We start from the raw sequence: 24,502 nt of genomic DNA on the forward strand, positions 1-24,502 counted from the left end.
AAAGTGTACATGTTAATTCTCTCAAGCCCTTTTATTTCAGAGACTTAAAGGTTTGTCAGTTTACAGCCCAGGGAGAAGATGACGCTGAGTGGCCTGAAGGTGTCTACTACGAAGGAAAAAGTGACGGTGGCATGGAAGAGGTGACCCTCTCCACAACCTTGGAACGTCTGCAGCGGCAACAGATCAAGAAGCTGTGCACTAGCTTCACCCCATTGTTCTCAGCCACCCCAGGACGGACTGAACGGGCATACCACTCCATTGACACAGGTAATGCTCACCCAATTAGAACCCCACCCTACCAGGTGTCTCCTCATGCCCAAGCTGCTATAGAACGGGAGATCCAAAACATGCTACAGATGGGTATAATCCGCTCCTCTACCAGTGCATGGGCATCTCCAGTGGTTCTAGTAGCCAAACCAGATGGGGAAATAGGCTTTTGCGTGGACTACCGTAAGCTAAATGCTGTAACTCGCCCTGACAACCATCCAATGCCACGCACTGATGAGCTATTGGAGAAATTGGGACGTGCCCAGTTCATCTCTACAATAGACTTAACCAAGGGTTACTGGCAAGTACTGCTAGATGAACCCGCCAAAGAAAGGTCAGCCTTCATCACCCATGCAGGGGTGTATGAATTTAATGTGCTTCCTTTTGGGCTGCGAAATGCACCCACCACCTTCCAAAGACTTGTAGATGGTCTCCTAGCAGGACTGGGCAAATATGCAGTTGCCTACCTCGATGATGTGGCCATTTTTTCTGATTCGTGGGTAGAACACCTGGAACACCTGGAAAAAGTCTCTGAGCGCATCAGGCAGGCAGGACTAACTGTTAAGGAAAAAAAGTGTCAAATAGGCCAAAACAGAGTGACTTACCTTGGACACCAGGTGGGTCAAGGAACAATAAAACCCCTACAGGCCAAGGTAGATGCTATCTAAAAGTGGCCTGTCACAAAGTCAAAGAAACAGGTCCAATCCTTCTTAGGCTTGGCCGGGTATTACAGGCAATTTGTACCACACTACAGCCAAATTGCTGCCCCACTAACAGACCTGACCAAAAAGATCCAGCCGAATGCAGTTAAGTGGACTAATGAGTGTCAGAAGGCCTTTACTCAGCTGAAGGCGACACTCATGTCTGACCTGTGCTAAGGGCCCCAGACTTTGACAAACCATTCTTAGTAACCATAGATGCGTCTGAGCATGGTGTAGGAGGAGTTTTAATGCAGGAAGGACCGGATCAAAACTTCCATCCTGTCGTGTTTCTCAGCAAGAAACTGTGTGAGAGGGAAAGCCACTGGTCAATCAGTGAAAAAGAATGCTACGCCATTGTGTATGCCCTGGAAAAGCTATGCCCATATGTTTGGGGACGGCGGTTCCAGCTACAAACCGACCATGCTGCGCTAAAGTGGCTTCATGCTGCCAAGGGAAACAACAAAAAACTGCTTCGATGGAGTTTAGCTCTCCAAGATTTTGATTTTGAAATTCAACACATTTCAGGAGCTTCTAACAAAGTAGCTGATGCACTCTCCTGTGAAATTTCCCAGAATCAACTGGTTAAAAATTGTCCTTAAAATGTAAAAAGTCTTGTAGTTTACATAATTAGTAGTATATGTAAAGGTGCATGTGTTTTATTAATCTGTTTATTCTAAAATTCTAGGAAGAAATCACCACCAGTGTGGTTCCACACTGTCTGAGATTTGGGGGGCGTGTCTGTCATAAACAGATAGCTAAGGGTTAATGTCTCTTTCACCTGAAGCACCTGACCAGAGGACCAATCAGGAAACCGGATTTTTTCAACTCTGGGTGGAGGACAGTTTGTGTCTGAGTCTTTGTCTGTCTGCCTGCTTTTCTCTTAGCTTTAAGAAGTGATTTCTGTTTTTTAATCTTTTGTTTCCAGTTGTAAGTACGAAAAGATCAGATAGAATTTATATGTTTCTTTTGTATTTACATGAATATAGTTGCTGGAGTGCTTTGATTTGTATTCTTTTTGAATAAGGCTGTTTATTTAATATTTTTTTAAGCAATTGACCCTGTATTTGTCACCTTAATACAGAGAGACCATTTTTATGTATTTTTTTTCTTTTAAAAAGTGTTCTTAAAATGTACAAGTCTGTTAGTTATATACTTAGTGGTATATGTAAAGGTGCATGTGTTGTAGTAATCTGTTTATTTTAAAGTTCTAGAAGGAAATCGCCGCCAGTGAGCTTCCCCACTGTCTGCAATTTGGGGGGCGTGTCATAAACAGATAGCTAAGGGTTAATGTCTCTTTCACCTGAAGCACCTGACCAGAGGACCAATCAGGAAACCGGATTTTTTCAACTCTGGGTGGAGGACAGTTTGTGTCTGAGTCTTTGTCTGTCTGCCTGCTTTTCTCTCAGCTTTAAGAAGTGATTTCTGTTTTCTAATCTTCTGTTTCCAGTTGTAAGTACGAAAAGATCAGATAGAATTTATATGTTTCTTTTGTATTTACATGAATATAGTTGCTGGAGTGCTTTGATTCGTATTCTTTTTGAATAAGGCTGTTTATTCAATATTCTTTTAAGCAATTGACCCTGTATTTGTCACCTTAATACAGAGAGACCATTTTTATGTATTTTTCTTTCTTTTTATATAAAGCTTTCTTTTTAAAACCTGTTGGAGTTTTTCTTTAGTGGGAAATTCCAGGGGGTTGGGTCTGCAGCTCACCAGGGAATTGGTGGGAGGAAGAAGTCAGGGGGAGATCTGTGTGTGTTGGATTTGCTAGCCTGATTTTGCATTCCCTCTGGGTGAAGAGGAAAGTGCTTTTGTTTCCAGGACTGGAATTACAGAGGGTGGACTCCCTCTGTTTAGATTCACAGAGCTTGTGTCTGTGTATCTCTCCAGGAGCACCTGGAGGGGGGAAGGGAAAAAGGATTATTTCCCTTTGTTGTGAGACTCAAGGGATTTGGGTCTTGGGGTCCCCAGGGAAGGTTTTTCAGGGGGACCAGAGTGCCCCAAAACACTCTAATTTTTTGGGTGGTGGCAGCCGTACCAGGTCCAAGCTGGTAACTAAGCTTGGAGGTTTTCATGCTAACCCCCGTATTTTGGACGCTAAGGTCCAAATCTGGGACTAAGTTATGACAATGTCATAAGAAGATGGTAAAGGGTTTATGTCTCTTTACCTGTAAAGGGTTAAGAAGCTCAGTGAACCTGGCTGACACCTGACCAGAGGACCAATCGGGGGACAAGATACTTTCAAATCTTGGTGGAGGGAAGTCTTTGTTTGTGCTGTTTGTTTTGTTCGTTGTTCGCTCTTGGGGCTAAGAGGGACCAGACGTACACCCAGGTGCTCCCAATCTTTCTGAATCAGTCTTTCGTGTTTCAAAATTGTAAGTATAGCCAGGCAAGGCAGATTAGTCTTATGTTTGTTTTCTTAACTTGTAAATGTGTCTTTTGCTGGAAGGATTTTTACCTCTGTTTGCTGTAACTCTGAATCTCAGGCTGGTGGGGGGGGGGGGAAGGGGGAAGAATCCCTCTAGGCTATATGAATCTAAGCACCCTGTAAGCATTTTCCCTCCTGATTTTACAGAGATAATTTTTACCTTTTCTTTCTTTAATTAAAAGCTTTCTTTTTAAGAACTTGATTGATTTTTCCTTGTTTTGGAATCCAAGGGATTGAGTCTAAATTCACCAGGGATTGGTGGGGGGAAAAGGAAGGGAATGGTTAATTCCTCTTTGTTTTAAGATCCAAGGAGTTTGGATCTGTATAATTTCCCAAGGCAACCCAGGGAGGGGAACGTCTGGGGGCGGGAGGGAAAGGAGGGGGGATGGTTTATTTCTCCTTGTTTTAAGACCCATGGGATTTGGGTCTTGGGTTCCCTAGGGAAGGTTTTGGGGGAACAGGAAGTGTGCCAAACTCTATATTTTTGGCTGGTGGCAGCGTACCAGATCTAAGCTAGAAATTAAGCTTAGAAGAAATCATGCAGGTCCCCACTTTTTGGACGCTAAAGTTCAAAGTGGGGAAAAACCCTTGACACAGCATAATTACTGTCTACCTAAAATTCTCCCTGCAGTATCAATTGGATAGGATGAGGGAGATTCTCTGCTGCAGCTACAATCTGCTCAACGCCATGGGGAAGGGGTGCTATCCTAGAGCCACTTATTGCTCCCTGAGGACTAGTGTACACTTAAAATGCCGCAGCTGTCCTACTGTAGCGCTTCAGTTCAGTTACTCACTACATCAACGGGAGAGGTTCTCTCATCACTGTAGTTAATCCACTTTCCCGAGAGGCAGTAGCTAGGTCAACAGCAGAATTCTTCCATCAACCTAGCACTGTCTACACAGTTAACTACATTACTCAGGGTTGGGGATTTTTCACATACCCTGAGCGACATAGCTGTGTTGACACTTAACTTTTAAGTTTAGACTGGGTCTCATTCTCTGCTTGTCTCCACATCAGCCCTCAGCCTGCTCTATGCCAACTGGCAACAATATCTAAGGGACAATCCATCAGCTGGGAATAGCCAGAGTGCAGCATGCATCAACCATGCCTCGTCCCAGTCACTAGTGCTACAGAGAGAGACAGTGAGTGAGAGAAAGAGAGATTCGAACGGGCTATGCTGACTCACTGACCACTGGAGAGATTCAGGTGGTCTCTGTTCCCTTGGTGTTGCCTGAGGAATGAAGCAGGACACTGAATCTGCTCCAGTATTTTTCTCTTCTTCTCATAAACTATTTAGTGTTGTTGTGTAGGATTAAACAGCTGCTGCATTCTGCCTCAGTCATGCCTCAGTGACCCATTTATAAAATTTTGCAAATCTGAATGTAAAAGACTTTAAAATCTTTTAGAATAAAAGATATATTTTTCTCTTATGATTGCTACTTCCTTACTTAAAATATTTTCTGGAAACCAGCTATTTTAAGTCTGTGTTTTATCTTTTTGTAGAGCAGTTTATATATCCTACATTCAATGAAAAATATGTGGAGGCGAGTTTAATTTAGAGTTGTTAGTCCTCCAGGTTCCAGAGAGGACCAAGATATGTTTTAGGAGACATTAATAAGCTGAGAGACTATTGGATAGGGAAGTTATTTGCTAGTTCTCTGTGAATGCATTTGGAGTCTGGTGTGTCTCTGCTCACATCACAGTGTTTCAGTGAACACTGCACAGTATCAGAACTGACAGAATCCTCATTCAGAGAGAGGAGATAACAAAAGAAATGAGTAAATTAAACTCATCTACTCAGAGGATAGAGTTCAAGTTCCTCATTCCCAAGCACTGAAGTAGGTCTAAAGCAGGTAGGGGCTAAACAGAAAGAGGAAGAAGAAGGAGGAGATAAGCCTCTAAAAAGGGTTGAGAGAGCAAGAAAAGTTACACGACAGAGAAACAGAGAAAAGGGAAAAACAAACAAACAAAACCCCGGGAAGAGCACAGGAAAATAAACTGAATTTAGAGCTGCAGCATGGAGCGCCAGAAAGAGAAAGGGAGGAGCCATCTCCACAGGAGCAGAAAGAGTGAGAGAGCAAACTGCCTGAAAGGGACAAAACCTGCACAAATAAATAAAGTCTGGAAAGAAACAAGAGTAATGGAACTAATGGTTCTCATAATACCCTCCAAGAACTTTAACTTCATAGATAAATCAGCATAGCCAAAATGAACATATTATTCTGAGTAGTTTCAAGTAGTGTCAAGACTTGTAAATAAAAGTGAAGAATACCAATTTAATTTCTTCGTATTAATGGGAAATACAGCTGATGACATTCTGATATTAGGTCTTGCTCCAAATCAGAAGAATAAGGACAAAACAGAAAAGAAAATCTTCAGTGAATATTAGGGAAATGTGAACTAATCTCAGAGAACAACAAAAGAAGAGACTGAGAAGTCAAGAGAAAGGAAGAATATGAAAGGTAAAGTGTGTGAAGACTGTGTAAGAAGCCAGTAGAGTACACATAACAGGATGCACGCAGATTATGGCACAACCCTGATCCAGGAAAATACAGATTGCGCAAAGACTTGGGGAAGGGAAGAATTTCACAGAAGTGAGGGGAAGGCCACAGCAGGCATAAGTTAAAGAACTGCCAATCACTCTGCTGAGAATGGTGAAAAAGGATAATAGGAAGAGAAAATTTCCACAGCAGACACGATAAGGTAGCTGAAAATCCTGGCAGTACTAAGAAAGTTGAAAAAGACTCAGGGAAAGAGATGTCCCATGATGGACACTACTATGGAGTTGCAGGTATCTTAGCATAGTACACAATAAAGTTCCACCTCATCTGCAGACATATCTTATTGAGGAGCTCAGTGAAGACTGTAATACAGACAAATATTAGATTCATCACCAACTTATCTGTTTAGCACATAAGTGTAGACACTTCGATGCCAGTTATACAAACTGGATCAAATCTGAAACTTGTTGCAGGTGAAAACTAAATTAATCCAATGGTTTGATATGAATTAGTCTTCTCACAAGACTATTGATTCTATTCTGACTTTTAAAAAGTCCAATTCTTATGAAAGCTTAAGATTGTAGCAGAAGGAGTAGACTCCCGTTCTATACACAAAGGTCTGACATAGACCAAGGCTGAAGTGAAAGCTAAGGAGATGCAACTGACAAACCTTAGGTTGTGTCTACACTGCCACTTTCAGCGCTAAAAGTTTAGTCATTCAGGGTGTGAAAAAACACGCCCCCAAGTGACAAAAGTTTTAACGCTGAAAAGTGCCAGTATAGACAGAATAAAACAGCTGCACTCCCGGAGATAAAGCTACCACCCCTCACTCAGAGCGGTTATTTTTTATCGCCAGGAGAGCTCTGACCCAGCGATAAAGCATGACTACACTGCCCACATCACAGTGCTGCCGCAGCCACATTGTAACATGGGCAGTGTAGACATACCCTTAATATGTATGCAGTGTTGTTGTAGCCACATTAGTCCTAGGATATTAGAGAAACTAGTTGAGTGAGGTAATATCGTTTACAGAACCAACTTCTGTTGTGGAGACAGACAAGCTTACACAGAGCTCTTCTTCAGGTCTGGGAAATTAACTTGGTGTCACTGCTAAATACAAGGTGGAACTGATTGTTTAGTGTAAGTAGTTAACATATATTTCAAGGGACCATTCAAGATGAAGTGGCCTGTTAACACCCCTCCAGAAATAGGGAGAAAAGGAAGGGGTGGGGGGAAAGCAGTTGAGGAGGGCTTGTTAGTGGTTACAGGTTGCTGTAATAAACCTTAAATCCAGGATCTCACACAAATACCCTGAAAGAACTTGCTTCAATGTAGTAATAAAACCCCTTCCAAGCGCCCACCCCTACTTATAACCTACGATTCCACCCTGGAACCTGTATGGATATCATCAAACAACTATAATCCATACTCAATGGGGACCCCATCCTGAAAAAAATCTTTCCTGAACCCCCTCAGCTGGCCTTCAAACACCACCCCAAACTAATCATCAGACGCAAGCTCCACAGAGACCAGGACACACCAACTCAAAGCCACACCAGATACCGCCAGAAAATAGATGCAAAACCCGCAGACATATCTCCACTGCTACAATGATCAATACCTCCTACAACACACCTTTCTAAAATCCTGGGTCCTACATGTACCTATCACAACATGTGGTGTGAAGGGGCTCAGTATGGGAGGATCCAGGTGTCGGGTGAGAGAGTTCTGTTTGGGACAATCTGGGTGCAGGCAGCTCAGTGGAAGGTCTAGGTGTGGGGGATCTGGATGCATAGAGGTTCACTGGGGGAGGGGTTCCAGGGTCAGGAGCAATGGGACTCTCCAGGGGCTTCCAGGTGACGGTGGCTGGGGCTCAGCATAGGAGTCTGGGTGTGGGGGTCTCCGTGGGGGAGTCTGGGTGCTGGGGAGTGGGGTTTGGTCGGATGGGGGTCTGGGTGTAGCTAGTTGGGAGTCAATGGCATGGGGGTATGGATGTGTGGGCTCAGGGTGGTGCAGGGAGGGCGGGACTCATCAGTGTAGGGGTTGAGTGCAGGGAGCTCAGTATGGGGTGATCTGGGTGCAGGGGTGAGGGTTCGGAGGCAGGGGGTCTGAGTGCAGGGGGGCTCCAAATGCAGGGGTTGAGGTTCAGTGGGGTGGGGGGAAGGAGGGCTAGGGGGTGGTTCTGAGTGTACAGGGTAAGGCTTGGCGGGGTGTCTGGGTATGGGAGATCCGGATGCACGGGGGTTGGGAGGATGTGGGAGCAGCTCCCCATTCAGTGACCCCTCCCCCCACAGCTGAGGAGCAATGGGGGCAGGAAGCAGGGGAGGATGCTGAGCTTCCTGCAGCTGGGGAAGGTTTCTGGGAGTAGCTCTAACACAGCCTCAGCCATTCCTTGCAGGGGAAGAGGAAGTCCCATCCTCTCCTACCTCCAGCCCAGCCATGACTAGCAGCTCATCTTGGCTCAGGGTAGGAGCCACTGGCTGTGGTGTCTCCAGCTCCACGGTGATTTACCTCTCTGCTGGCTATGCCAGGTGTCTGAAATGGGTGCCTGCACTGATAGGGAGTGGTGTATGACTGTCCTTGCAGCTTCCCTTTACTTCCCTGTCAGAAAGTCATTTTTTCTGCGGAGAAGCAAAGAAATCTGTGGGGACATGAAATTCTGCACACGTGCAGTGGCACAGAATTCCCCCAGGAGTACTCAATTTATACTTTGCTAGACATTAAAAATTATGGACTGAATAGAGACACTGGATTTACAGCTTATTACAACAGTCTGTAACCCACTAGCATCCTCCCCCCTCTTCCTTTTCTCCCTATGACAGGAGGGGTGTCAATGGTCCACTTCACCTTGAACGGTCCCTTGAAATATGTATTAACTACTTATGTTAAACAATCTGTTCCACCTTGTATTTAGCAGTGACATTCTGAGTTAGGCCATGTCTACACTAGAGAGCTTACAGCAGCACAACTATACTGATGCAGCTGTGGTGCTGTAAGATCTCCCACTCTATGCTGATGGGGGAGAGCTCTCCCATAGACGTAATTAAACCACCTCCAAGGAAAGGCAGTAGCTATGTCAGTGGGAGAGGGTCTCCTGCCGACATAGCGCTGTCCACATTGGCACATCTTTTGGTAATTTATGTTGCTCAGGGGAATTTTTTCACACTGCTGAGCAACATAATTTATACAGACAAAAGTGCTAGTGTAGACTTGGCCTTATTTTCTCAGACCTATATACTATACTATATACTATATACTATATACTATAACTATGGTGCAAAGGGGTGTGAAAAATCCACACCCCTGAGCAATGCAGTTATACCGACCTAAGGGGTAATTGCAGAATGCCCACTTTCAGCATCATTTTCATCCAAACTGGCTGTGTTACAGAAAAGCTTTTCAAACACTTTAAAGTAAGATTCTGATATAAAATACATGTTGCACATCACCAGGTTTCTCCAAATTATGTCACTGAGTTATACCTGGTTATGTAATGAGTTTTTGTGTTACTTACTGTTTATGATCTATTTTTCAATAATACCTCCTGTACAAAACTGTCATGAGTACAAACACAAATATATTAAAACTACACTAAATTAGACTTAACCATATGTATTAATACTATTTACAAGAGATTAAAAAATTTATGTGTATTTTAAAGGTATAACAATAATGACCAAGGCTCTGATCTTTCCAGCAATTAAACATATACTTAACTTTATACATAAGTTGTTCCACTGAAGTCAGACTACTCACATGTGTAAAGTTAAGTACGTGTTTAACTGTTTGCAAGGATTGAGGGCTTCATGGGAACAAACAATTTTGTGTACTATTAAGTGATGCAAAGCAGAATTAAGGTATTTCGATTTATCTTTCAAACAGTTTTTATTGTCTTTATTTGTAAGAGCAACTATATAATGGCACAGTACTGTATATTTAACCTACTTGATGCGAGTGCTATGACGATACATACCTAATATTACTGAGAGTTTTTTTTAACCAAATTTTATACTGATGGGTTAAATGAAAAACAAAGCAAATGAAGAAGCAAAAGCTTTCAGTAAGTCACATTTTCTAGATTTACAGTGTTTTTCTATTTCAGTCTATTTCAGACAATATAACATTAAAACAACTTCATGCTTTTGTTTGTTAATAAAGTGACACCTGCTATAATTCAATTCAGAAAAAATAGTGCACTAGCATTAATGAAAGATTTTATGGCAAGTCCTATAATAATACTAATATTAACCATGAATGACATTAACTGTGAATATCACTAGTGATAACTGACTCTTGTTATTCAGCAGTTTCTACCAGTTTTTAAAATTTGCTGTCAAGATTCTTCTGCTACTTATCTCTAGATGTAACAGTTGTAAGTAAATTTGTGTTCTAGGTACATGAGTTATAACTGAAATAGTTATATTAACTCATATGAATACCTAGTATTTGTCCAGAGAGTGTTTCAGTCCACAACAGTATTCAGTATTAACTATACATCCATATGTTACATAAAACCATTATATGTTATTCACATTGAAATTTATGCTTATTCTACAAAGCAGTCATTGCATACAAGCTTGGTACATCGAGAAACTCATTGACGTGGATCACTGTGTTTTAAAACATGGACTAGAAAATAAAAAATAAAGAATATGCACGATGGAATATAGTTGACTGTCAATGTTTTCCAACAACAAAATCCCCATGGATTTCTTAGAAGACTTTAAGCTTTTCCAATACATATCTTCTTTGATAAGATGCTTCAAGAAAAAAAAATGCAACTGATAAGTTTTCTGTCAAAGTGTTTTAAATCTTCAGTATTATGTCCAGATCTAATGTAATGGCAGATTTAAACACTTTAAATTCAGTTGGTAGGTGCAAGTTATCTTATTTTCAGCTTGTCTATATATGAATGGTATAAACAGCTTAAATGTGTCCATTTCTAAACTCACCACAGCTTGTCTGTCATTTTTGTAGTTTAAAATATCTGTTCAGGTATTGTTATGAACACGGAATGAATTTTCCTGAAATGAAATGTTTTGAGTATATTTTTTCCAAGATGATTGTGACAAAAGGTTATCATCAACGTTTCATAAAGAAAAAGTTATACTCAACAATAAAACTTATTATTGCTACCTTATATCAAACAATAAAGTATTAACACCACAAAATGTTAATTAATTTCTAATTCTCTATTCTTTTATTTAGATTTCGTGAAGGTTGATTGGACTTGATCCATCATTTTACGGAAAATTAATTATTTCAAATACATGCACCACTTTATGCAACCTGCCTGATTTGCATTGAGGAAAATTCAGCAGAAGTAATTGAGGCACAAGCAAATACTGGCACTGACTGAACTCAATTTTCATTCCAAATTTCTGCAAAATCCCAAGACACAACAATATCAGATGCAAGGGGGAAAACAAACAAAAGCAATGTGAAAAGGGAACATGAAGAGAGAATATTACAAGAATCAGAGAACAAAGGAATAGCAAAACTATTTTAGTGCCATAGATGAACAGTGAGGGCTTCATTCAGGCAAGGTGGAATAAGATATCATATGGCATCCTGACAATTGATGTCTTCATTTAAATGTAAGAATTTACATTCTAATTAGAAAGAATTTACATCTTAATCAGAGGCAGCTGTATTATCTTGTTACTGTTTTTTTCAAAGGTAATGAACTAAAGTACTGCTGTGCTTTTTCAACCAGAAACTAAATAGACAGCATACAGTGTTATTTTATAGCCTACCTGCTGTAAGCTGTTATTAATATTTTCAAAGATTAAATTCTAACTAAAATCTTTTTAAAATAAAAATTGTATTTGACATCACTCAGAACAATATGATAAAGACTTATTTAAAATATTTAACCAATACTCTTTCTAACTTAAATTTTTATGTGTATGCACTTATCAGGGTATCATTAATATGGCACCAAGGAAGCACAATGTTTAATTTTTAGGCTTCACTAACACAATATTATTTTAACTGTGGGAAGAGGAAGGCTTTTGAAATTAAGTTATCAGAAATTCAAGGAATCCCTTTTCCCAGTTTTTATCCAATGAGTAAAGTGTATCACAGTCCACTTTAAAAAAACATCAACAGACTAGGACTGTTTTGTCAGAGATATATACATTTTAAATTATAAGGAAAGCAATGTTTGGGTTACAAAATGAACTCTGGCAATGGACATAAATGTAGGACAAAAAACATTATAGTACTGCACTACCTGAAAACTGGCCTTGTGGTTTAGGATATGTCTGTACTGCAATGTAAGCCCAGGGTTAGTGGGTCTTAAGTCAGCGGACCCTTGGTTTGAAAGCCCAGGCCTTGAGCGTCCACACTGCCTGTAGACTCTAGGTTTAGAATTTCTGGACTGGGTCCCAAACCTGGGGCTCCAGCACATCCATGCTGCAGTATGCAGACCAGAGGCAAAGCACCATTCCCAAGCTTCCTAGCATCCTCCCTAGCTGTGGCTGCTTGTGGTTTGTGGTGCAGTGCATGGAAACTTGATGATCCAACCTGCATGTTTCAGGAAGTTGTAGTCTGTTCCCAAAAGATCCTGCCAAGCTGTCTGTTCGGTCTGCACATTCCTGGCAACTGGAGCCAGCAACATGGAGGTGTCACTATTTGAAGAGCTTCTCTAGCTTACGCTTTCACTCCTATTTCAACTAATGGGCTTGAGCATCCATGAGATACTGCTGGACATTCTGGGCTACCGAAAGTGCCTGATGGAGAAGAAGAAGAATTCAGATGTGGCCGAATCAAATTGTCTGATGTTACTCATGACTCTCATATAGCTACTGAGGCCCCCTCTGTAGACTGGCATCTCTGAAGCAGGGCCACATGCACAGACTGGTGGGATCACATCATCATGCAGACCTGGGATGACTGGCAGTGGATTCAGAACTTTTGCATGAAGAAAGCTACATTTTTGTAGATTTGTGAGCAGCTTGCCTGATCCTCCAGTTTCATGACACATGCACGAGGGCACCCATATCAATCCATATGTGGGTTTCTATAAACATCTGGAAACAAGCCACGCCAGACTGCTACAGGTCCATTGCTAATCAGTTCAGCATTAGAAAGTCAACTGTGGATAAAGTGGTCATGGAGGTTTGGGAGGCAATCAGCCATGTGATTTACCCAAAGGTGATGGGCATAAACAATATCCTTGAAGTAACTGCTGGTCTTGAGAGCATGGGGTTTCTAAACTATGCAAAGACCATTGATAGGACTCATGTGCCCATAGTTTGCCCTCCTCAAGGAGCAGGAGTACATAAAACACAAAGGGTACTACACTGTATTTATGCAGGCCCTTATGGACCACAAAGATTGATTTGGGATACACTGGAAAAGTTCACAATGCCAGGGTTTTCCAACAATCAGGACTCTGCATTCATGGACAGGCTGGGATACAATTTCTAACAAATGACATTGTCATTAATGCAGTTAATGGCCACACTGTTATCTTGGAGGACTCTGCATACCCCCTTTTGCCTTGGCTTATGAAACCATATCCTGATCTCAGAGGGCCAAGCAAAAGAAGATTTAAAAACACTCTCAGCAATTGCAGAATGGTGACTGAATGTGCATTTGGCAGACTGAAATCTTGCTGGCGGTGTTTACAGACACGTTTGGATGCCTGTGTCATCAATATTGTCTGCATTATTGTGGCTCACTATGCTGTTCACAATCTTTGTGAAGATTGTGCCGAAGGAGCCATTTGCCCCTGAATAGAGCTATGATAGTAATTGAACCAGTACACTCAACCACAAAGTGTACCTATCACTGCTGGGGCAGGATGCACCCAGTCAACATAAATCAGGGATGCTCTGTGTTCTCACGTTTTGGACTTATATGGGACAATAGAAGAGTGAGAACAGTACATTTATGAATCTATTTGTACAATCTTTACAATAAATGAGGTACTGTCACATCATGAAACGAAATGTGTGTGTGTGATGGATTGACATGCATTGTAGTTATGAATTACATGATTGTTTATGAGATGGGGGGCAGGAGGGTGGGTGAGTTACAAGAACTGTGGATTATCAGTATGGCTTGATGTAGAGAAATGTATTGAGAAATAGTGTTTGCATACAACTTCCTAGTTGTCCCTTATCATGTGTTTACCTTTATTAGTTGAAATACACTTTATATGATGTGATGCATATATGGCAATAAAATTTCTTAAAATAAAAACCTTTGATTCTGAACATATATTAGAAAAACACAATATTAACCCATCGCCAGGGAGGCCAGCTGCAATTAGCATACCAAAACACCAATAATAAACCAACCCCAGAATCTTTAACCAAAATGAAATGAACAGTGCAAATAGTGAAACTCGTTCCAAACAATAAATCCCCTATTGCTGCATATCTCCTGGCCACCCATTCTCCTTTGGGGTGGAGCTGTTCACAGTGGCAGGGGTCTACATGGGAGTGAAGGCCTGCAGAGTTGAAGGGGTCAGCATAGGAGTGGAGGACTGCATGGGATAGATTTTTCCTGTTCAGCTCCTGTTAAGTCCTGAATGTATAGGCAATCCCATCATGTAATTTTCCAAACTGTTCCTGGTCTGCAGCACATAGAACCATGTTTGTGTGGGGGGGACTTAAGATGTGACCGGGTGCAGAAGGAGCCATAAGCATAAGCAGCCTTTCAAACAAGTCTTTCTGCTGGCTCCCTCAGCCAACATTCCTGCTCAAGAAACTGTACTACAAGCCTCGACTCATGCACTGAAACTCTGTCCTCTTGCAATGCAGACTGTCTGTGCCTTGCACTTGCCATGAATCCTTCTCCCTCTGGTACTGCACCTGTCTGATGGCCCTCTCCCAAACGTCCAGCACAAGTTCATCATGGAAATGCTTCTGCTTGGACTTGTCCATTACAGTTATACATTAGGGACCTGTTGCAGTGGGCCTGCACTGCCAAGGTGGATGGACTAGCAGACGTTAAAGGACCATCAGAGTTTGAAGGATCTAAAAGCAGATCTCAAAATAGTGCATTTTTGTTTCAGTCCACCCAAGGCAAAAGTGCCTTGTGTAATTTCCAGGCCAAAAAATGATATTTTGTAAAACTGAGCTTTAATATCCTGAAAGGAATACCCCAGCTCCAGAAACAACTTGGCATTGAAAAGCATCTTCACGTAGGGACTCAGAATGTGCTGCAGCTTCTCCGGCAGCAAAGCCTTCTAGGGCATCAGTTTGAGTACAAGAGTCACTTCGGCAGCCTCATCTGGTGCTTTCTGGCTTCCCTCCACTAATACTGGATTCAGGGGGTGAGAAGGTCACAATCCCAGTTGACCAAGCTGTTGTAAACTGCTTGTGGCTCACTGCAGTACTCAGTACCTGGTCAAACTCTTTGTAAAAGAGATAGGATGATGACGAGTTCTCAGGAGTGTGATTCTCATCCCTGACTTTCTGGTAGTCATTCTTTAGCTGCTTAATCTGCTCCCTGCACTGGTCCAGTGAATCCCTAACACTGCCAGTTTCTTCGTTATTAGCTGGTATGAGTGGTAGGTAATTCCTGGAAATCTTGCTAAAGTCCAACTGTTCGTTCACCTCGGCACCAGAGATTAACCAAAATCTGGCTGAGCTCCCACGATCAGCTAATAGCATGCTTGGCAAAGGACTTGTTTATGTCAGTGGACATTACAAATGCAGAAGAAAGTTCCCTCTGCTTGCAGCTCAGTGGTCAGAACAAAATGGAAAGGTTATGTGTCAAGAAGCGGTACATGAAACGGGAGGGTTGCTTCTGTTTCCTCTGAGTCATTTGGCTTGTGTTGGGATAGAAAGTACACTGTCCTATGGGACTGTAGTACAGTGCTAGTGGACTCTCATGACCCTACTCTAGGAGTCCTGGGCTGCATCTATACTGAAAAACAATAGGATTTGGGCCTGGGCCGCCAAAGGACTCGGGCTCAAACCCTCCATCCTTGAGGGGGCCCAAGTTAAACAGAATTGTGTGTAGATGGCAGTGGTGGGCTTGAGCCTGAATCTGACCCTGGACTTACTTTATAGTGTATACATGGCCTTAGAGATAGGACACTGACTCAGCAGATGAGGGTTCAGTTCCCAGCTCTGCCACAGATTTCCTATGTGACCTCTGAAAAGTCCTCCTTTGTGCCTCAGTTCCCCATCTGTAAAATGGGGATACTAATCATTCCTGTCTCCCACATTGTAACTCTTTTGTCTATTTAGATTAGAAGATCTTTAAGGCAGGGATTGTGTGTTACTATGTGCATATACAGTGTCCAGCACAATGGAGCCCCCATAATAAGATATTAAATTAGGCTGGAGAAATCATACTGCCTTCCTTTTCATTCTGAAACAGTTTTTTGTCCATCAATATTTTCATATATTGTTAATACTAATAATGCAAAGCCAAGCCACCACCTAAATGTTCTAGAGATCAGAGCAATCAGGATGATATGTTCAGCCTACAAAATGGAACCAATATATCTGATGAGACAATATTGTAATAGTGCTCTGTAAAAGCAAGTAATAAGAGAACCAAGTAGAAAGAATTACAGGGATCCATGCTCCATTTCTAGTGAATTAAAAATAGCCAGTATCAGCCAGAATGACTCACATCATCAGATAGACAAACATACTGGCAGAATACCTGAACGCCTGTTGCACTGGGGAAATGGAGAATGAAAACTATTCAGTTTGATAAATGGAATGGACAAGTTTGTCTCCAAAGAATCACCAACCTCATCATTGTCAAGGTGTACAGCAGATCACAGAATAGGTAACTGTTGGTGCACATACTTCTGAAAACGAGAATTTTTGCTGACCTACTATATACTCTTTCTTGAATTTCAATCCTTCAGAAAATGGTCAATAATATGACAAAGGGCACATAATGCTGATAGCTTTTTTTGGCATATGAGTTCATGGCTCACTAGTCTAGTCTAAACACGACAAGAGGACCCATCTTAGTTTTGGTTTACCCACAATTCCAGATCTGTTAATATGAAATTAAATTCACAATTATTCAAGCTAATAATGGTAAGGCTTGTTTAAAAAAAAAAAAGAAGAAAACTGCTGAAAGATGCAAATGTTTTAGAATGACAATCACCTATGTGCCTGCATTGCAAGTGCATGTTGAATCTTAAAGATATAGTGCAAAATCTGGATTTCATTACTCCTTATGGTGGAGTGACAGAGGTTTCCTCTAGCAAATCTCTTCCAGATATTTGTGATTTCCTCTAGAAAGGTTTGAATGAAAGGTTCACATCAGACTCCTGCTCTCAGCATCTTGAGAGCCAAAGCTAACCACATTTTGGTAGACACTCCCTTTTTCTTGTGCAGAGGTTTCTCATATCTACAGTTAACATAAAGCCACAGGAAAAATTTCTCTTGGAGTCTTTCGTTGACCTTCAGAGAAATTTGGAATTTTTTCTTTGAATGCTTAAATCTGAATTTTGTTGTACTTTCCAACTAAAAAAATAGCACTTTGCTGCTGTGAATAAGTCAAACAGGGCAGAGAGGACGTGGATTGTTTTGTGCTTATCATAGGTAATGGCTATAAAAATGTAACTTTGCTTTACTCATGGTACTCCATAAATCAGCATCAGCATTATCCTAATTCAATTGATATATACTGTTGAGAAAGTGAAAGTTTATGCTTTCAAATTTACAAACAATATAAAGCCACACAACATGTCCTGAACAATGAAAAGTTGTTTGATAAAATCATCAGCATGACCTTCCCATATGATGATAGGGCCATGATTTCTTGAACCTACCTTATTTCTGTTTTGAAAAGTGACATTATTTGAAAGATTCCAGTAGCATCACAACACATTTACCTTGTGTTTTGTTTCTGAACTACAGATCTTAACTACATACGCCTTAAACACTAGGATAAATTCCATTTAGTTCATGAAGCTGATTTAAAGTTGTCTTTACTGATACTGTATTATAGCAATGATTCACTGGTTTTGAAGTCAACCAGACTACAGGATACATAGCCAATATCAACTTACTTTAATGTTTTCTCTTCTAAAATGATGTACAATATGAGGTATTCACTGAATTTCATTATTTTATCGTCTTTTGCAACTTGCTCTTACATTTATTTTGTAATGTTCTAGCTGACCTTTCACTGATCTTTTCTTTTGGTAGTATGGAAACAATGAATGTAGAAGTTGTGTTTGGCATGTTTCTAACGGTGCTTAGCGCAATAGCAAATTACAAATCTGTAAAATATAAAATTTTCGTCTTAATTTAAGACCGTTAGAGATAGCCTTGTAGGCTTCTGGGTCCTTACTCCTTACATACCATCTTGCCCACTGAGGTTCCATGGGGCTAAGGCCCAAGGCCCTGTTTATATCTTTGCCTCTGTGGCTCTGGAACTTCAGCAGCATCCAACAAAAATGATTTCTAAAATTTTATATATTTTATACATTTTATACACTATAAACTTACTGTTATTTTCAAGCCTTCCTGATTTCTCTTTAAATGAATCACACTGTATTAGTAGCTTCTTTTGTCCATGGGGAAAAAATGATCTGTATACAAACGTGGAATAACTAATATTTTGGCTAACACCTAAATTTTCAAGCTCCTAAAGACATGGAAGCAGCAATACAATCTCAGAAAGCAGGATAGCTGCCTGAGTTATGCTGGAGAGATGCTGTGTTATCACAGAGCCTTCAAGATTAATGAGAGCTGAAACCATTCCTGAAAGGTATACAGGAAACTGACAACACACTGATCTTTTGTAGACTACAGGATGTTGTATGTTGACTATCTGACATTGTTAAAGTCATAGGTTCCTATATTCCCCTCTACCATGAAGCAAAGATGATTGCTCTTGCTGCCTGGTTTCCTCTTCTCTCTCTCTCTCTCTCTCTCTCTCTGATCACTCTCACTCCAGCTTTTGGACTCTCCAAAGATGACTTTGCAAGGTTAATAATGAGCTCCTCCTAAGTAAATCTAGAGGACACTTCTCTGTTGTCATCCTTCTTGGTCTGTTACCTTTGACATAGTTGTTCCCATCTTCCTTCTTTAGTTTTGCTCTTTCCCGGCTCTGTTTTCTTTATTTCCTCTTTTGCTTCTAACTGCTCTTCCATCACCTTCTTTAATCTTGCCCTTCTTCATCTGTTGATGTCCCGGAGGGTTCTTAGTTGTTCTCAGTCCCCTCCGCCTCTTTCTCTGCACACACTCTCTGATCTTACTTCCTCACAAGGCTTCAACTTTCATCTCTGATATCCAAAAATCTTCTATCTCTATATGGATGGCCAATTGTCTTCTCATATTTGATCTCTCCCCAAAATATACTTTCCTCCTCCTCTCCCTTCTATATCTCCAATGAAAACTTTGCTATTCTTCCTTTTGTAAAGGGTCTGCTCAAATCAACAAAAAATAATACTTTACTCAGAGGACTCAAGGCTGGGAACTTGCTGCTTTATCAATCGCAGCACAAGAGTGTGCGTGTGTGTGGGGACTGGGGAAATAGAAATTTACAAAACAGGAAGTAATGGAGAGGTGGAGCATGGCTCCATCCCATAATACTCTGGGTAAGCCAGTTAACCCTATCATGATCACTTCCTTTTTTCCAAACCCATTACTGCACTGTACTATTTGTTTCTTCTCTCTCATTTTATCCAGTCAGTTCTGGATAATGTTGAGTTCTGTCATTTCTTCCTCTTTAACACCATCAAAATTCAGCCTTGGCTCACTGCCCTGAATTATAAAATCATTGTCAATGCTATTGTCATTTCTAATCTTGTTTTCATTGATATGCTATGTGACCTCTCTGCTTGTTGCCTCTCCAGTCTGGGTGCAATGCTGCTGTTACAGCCATCTTCCACTCCCATTCTGATCACATCAACTTTCACTCTGAAAACTTTCAATAGTTTTTCTCTCTCATCAAATTCAAGCTCTTGTTCTCTTCCTCTACTGACTTCTGTTCTCATGTTCTCCAGTGTCCCCCTCTCTGTGTGTTCTTTTCAATTCTGTCATTTTACTCCTTCCTCATCTCCTTTTACTATTTTTTGTTTCATGACTTTTATCATGTTGTTACCTAGGCCCAGAACTGTCTCATCGCTCCCATCCACCAAGCACCCACTCTCACCTCTTTTAAATCAACCACTTCAAATAATTCCCCCTCTCTTTGCAATAATAAAACCTCCTTGCCCTATCTTGAAGGCTGTCATGTCTCTTGTTTTGTCTTAGATTTTAAGCTCTTTAGGACAGAAAAGGTGTCTTTTGTAAAGTGTTGTGTAATTTCATTGCACTATACACAGTAAATTTTTGGAATAATAGCATTTGAGTGGAGGTTAATGCTGCTTCTTGCAGGATTAACTTTCCCTCCTCACCTTTACCAGCTGTTACAAAGAAAGTATACAGCAATGCAGAACGTACCATGGCAGCATGGCTTCTTACTGACTTATCCTGCTGGGGGAGAGTTAGGGGCAGCACAGAGTTGCCAGTCCATGTGGAACCCCTCAGAAATCAGGTTATATGGTTGAGCAATCATCAGGAATAATTCCTTGTATAGATACCTAAGCAGAGCTAGATACATCCAGAACCACCATATATATGAAGAAATCCTCACTTATCACTTCCAAAATAAATAAAAGAGAGTATTAGTATAGACAATACATAAGAGATGGTTTGTGACAAAGTTCTTTATCAGAAGGATGCCACCGGAGGCCGAAACCCTATCCGGTGTTAGCACCAAGGACTGTGAGAGGATGTTGTTATCAGCCCACTTCATCCTTCCTTGCTTGGAGCACTATGATTTTCAGGGATGTTTGTGGTTTGATCCTTGCCTTCTCCTCCCCTCCCCCCCGTGGCACTTTCCCTTTAAGCATCCACTCTCTCTAGAGATCCTACTGCACATATATTTCCATAAATACTGAAGGTGCAATACACAGTATGTTGGAGAAGGTTAACACATTATTTTGTTGAAAATTTAGTTCTTTTGTCAGAAGGCAACATTGATAGGTTTATTGTCAACAATTTTCAACCTATCCTGAAAAAAAATCCATATCTGTTGCCAAAGGACTACAACACTGGAAATCTAACCTCAAAACTCATATTTCACCACTTACACACAGGGATACAGACTAATGACTACAGTAAAAAACAAAAATAAAAACAAACATTTACCCTGTATAACAAGCTGGATGAAAAAATGACAACACAGGAAACATTGTAAAAGTTAAAAGAACGAGAAGTACTTGTGGCACCTTATAGACTTATTTGAGCATAAGCTTTTGTGTGCTAAAACCCACTTCATCGGATGAATGCAGTGGAAAATACAGTAGGAAGATATATATACACAGAGGACATGAAAATAGTTGCCATACCAACTATAACGAGAGTAATCAGTTATGGTGGGCTATTATCAGCAGGAGAAAAAAAACTTTCGTAGTGATAATCAGTTGTGTGCCAAATTTAGCCCTCTTGTAAAAAGACACAGCCCCACTGAAGATAGAGTTGTGCCCACACATACCAGGAACGAGTTTGTCTCTCTCTGTTTAATTGATATGCATACTTATTTTGAAGAAGTATTCACCGTATTTGTGATGCATCAATACGCAATACCATTTTTTATTTTGCATCACATTTCTTGATTTTTCATATAACCTTGATCTACCTCTATTTCAGATTTTCAGTTTCAAGTCATAAACTACTACCAAAAGAAAAACTGAGACATTGTGATTATTTTATAACCACTGGAAAAAGAACCCACCCGAATGCATAATAACTATTGCCATGCTACAATTTACTATAAAGAGGATATTTTCTCCACTGGAGACTCTAAGAAACAAGAAAATCTGATAAAAAACTAATGCTATAAAAATAAACAGAAATTATGAGTCTAATTTGTAATGATCCAAATGTATACGACATTAGTGCTTTCTCCTAAAAACATGTATTAAAATCCTGTGAAACACCCTAGTGAAATCTGACATTCCAAAAATTTTTCCATTTATTACCTGAACCATCTATGTGCTTGTTCTGACAGTAATGATGAATTTTTTAAAAAAAAAATAATTCACTTAATTCACAATATGAACTTTTTTATCCTTGAGGAATTAATCCTGATCAGAAAGGTACCTAAGTAAATTACCTTTAGATATGTTAATCCCTGCTGCTACAACATTAATTTATGATACATTTATGGCATAAAAATTATAAAAGAAGGATAATTTAAGACATACAAATATGCCTCCAGCATTTAACATGGTGTTAAATATATTAAATATATTAAAAAGTGTTTTTAATTTATAAGGGGCTTGCTGTGTGAGAGGGGTCACCAGTACAAAAGTTTGAGAACCACTGCTGTATTGTGCATTGCTGTTTATACTATTAAATAGTTTTATTTTTTCAAATACCTCTCTATTTGTACATAAATATTCTTCACAGACATTGGCTCATAATACTTTTCAGTGCTTGCTTATATTCCCCTTTCCTCCACTGTTTCCTAATACAAAAGGGTCTTTGACAGGGGAGTATGTGAATTGCGTTACTCCTCCAGTAAGACCCACATCCCCATTTGAGATCTAACTCAATTTCAAGAAATACTATGGCCAAAAGATGGTATTTCTAAGGATAGGTGAGATTTCTCAGCAGGATACCTAACCGGGCTGTTTCTGATATGAGATAGTTTCATTCAGTTCAGAGTATGATGCAACACAAATTCAATTTACCCTTTACAAGTTAATGTAAATGATTTAGGTACTATATAATTCAGCACGACAAGTTACCCCATTAAAAGTATAATGGAAGAGAAATTAAATGACTTTGGAAAAAAAGAGATCATCTGAATTTGGTTACTATTTTTAAAAATTAAATTTACTAAATGTAATATTTAAGAGTGGACATACTTTTCTGGGAGTGGAAGTGTGATTTTATGTTATTTGGACATCAGGTAAAAAAAAAGGAGGACAACACAGCATCTTCACCAGCTAGACTTTCACCATGCACCTTCATATATTCTATAGCAGGGGTCGGCAACCTTTCAGAAGTGGTGTGCGGAGTCTTCATTTATTCACTCTAATTTAAGGTTTTGCATGCCAGTCATACATTTTAACATTTTTAGAAGGTCTCTTTCTATAATATATAACCAAACTATTGTTGTACATAAAAGTAAATAAGGTTTTTAAAATGTTTAATAAGTTTCATTTAAAATTAAATTAAAATGCAGAGCCCCCCGGGACTGGTGGCCAGGACTCGAGCAGTGTGAGTGCCACTGAAAATCAGCTTGCGCACTGCCTTCGGCACGTGTGCCATAGGTTGTCTACCCTTGTTCTATAGTCTTCTCTGATGATTCTGTCCCAATAAAACAAGGACAAATAACTCATGCATGAAACTCCTTAGAGGTTACATTATGATGTGTGAAAAAGCAAAATTATTAGTATACTTAATTATTATTGTATGGTCAAGGTATCATTATTTTGAATAGTAAATAGGCCATAACAACGTATGTTGTATGCCCATGCTACATTTTTCCTTTCATAAATCACGCACAAATATAACTTGCTCATTCTCAGACTTTTTCTCTAACATGCATCTAATTGCCAGCAACAGGATATGCTTTGATTGGAAGCACGTATCTGAAATGAATAAAACAGAATAGCAGATCAATATAAAACATATGTTCCTGTGTCTACTGATGTACATCATAATATTTCAGGTAGCCAAACTTCATCACATGGCCTCATCTCTTGGGGTAAAACATTACATTCCTGGCCTCTTTGAGAACTAGCCTACAAGGATCCAAATCAGCTTTAGGTCACAGATTCAATTTCAAACCAAGGGGCAAATTCATCCCTGATATAACTCTATTAAAGTCAGTGGAATTACACTAGGGATTAATTTGACCATGGGTTATTAGAAATCTGGAGAGACATTTCCTATTCACAGTACAAAAAACACTACCACAATAAAACAGACACCACGCAGAAAATAATGTTATTTGTTAGAGTTCAAACTAGAAAATAATTACCATAAAAATTATCACAGCAAATCCACTTGATAGTAAAACTACTAACTGTAACAATAGTTCATAATTGTTATGCTTTGTAAGTTGGCTCACGTATTAAGAAGGATAAATACAAAGTGAGTTACACAAACTTTTTTCACAACGATTTTTAAAAAAATAGATATGTAACTGTAAACTCTGGCTTTTTCAAACTCTAAGTATGTCTTCATATTAAAGTACATGTGCTTCCTGACCCCGGGTCCTCATTGTCAAAAATATTCAGCTGTACTTAATAAGACAAGCCTAGATTTAAGCATTGCCCTTTTATACAAAACCTGAAGATAAAAACGAGGCTTGGATTAATTTATAAAAGAGAAAATGATGTACTAAAAGCAAGATACTAAATCAATTTTAAACACCAAACACAATTTATGTCTGACTTTAAAACTCATCCTCAAAACATTAATCTACACAAAGGCCAGAAACTGAATGAGGCATAATTTGTGAAACTGATACCTTTCATCACAACCTCTAGCTGAAAAGGTCATTAGATATATTATATCTAAGTGAGCAGCTTATCCCTGCTTCATTACTGATAATTAAGGCACGTAATATTTTCTTGACAGTAATGTGTCCAGTAAGAGAT

At 39.9% G+C, this 24,502-nt stretch overlaps 1 protein-coding gene across 6 annotated transcripts in view; it reads right to left on the minus strand.

Moving 5' to 3' along the window:
- ELP4 (elongator acetyltransferase complex subunit 4) overlaps positions 1 to 24,502 on the minus strand; it is a 292,776-nt gene that overhangs the window by 73,346 nt on the left and 194,928 nt on the right. The window contains exon 10 of one of the 6 annotated variants that reach the window (XM_050955142.1): positions 23,401 to 23,488. The exons of the other annotated variants lie outside the window; for them this stretch is intronic. Coding sequence (XP_050811099.1) covers positions 23,435 to 23,488 — 54 coding nt within the window. The 3' untranslated portion in view covers positions 23,401 to 23,434. Of the gene's footprint in view, positions 1 to 23,400; positions 23,489 to 24,502 lie in introns of those variants that run through there. 6 annotated transcript variants of the gene reach the window in all.

Source organism: Gopherus flavomarginatus, chromosome 5, assembly GCF_025201925.1.
Source record: "Gopherus flavomarginatus isolate rGopFla2 chromosome 5, rGopFla2.mat.asm, whole genome shotgun sequence".
In the NCBI taxonomy this organism is placed as follows: Eukaryota; Metazoa; Chordata; order Testudines; family Testudinidae; genus Gopherus; species Gopherus flavomarginatus.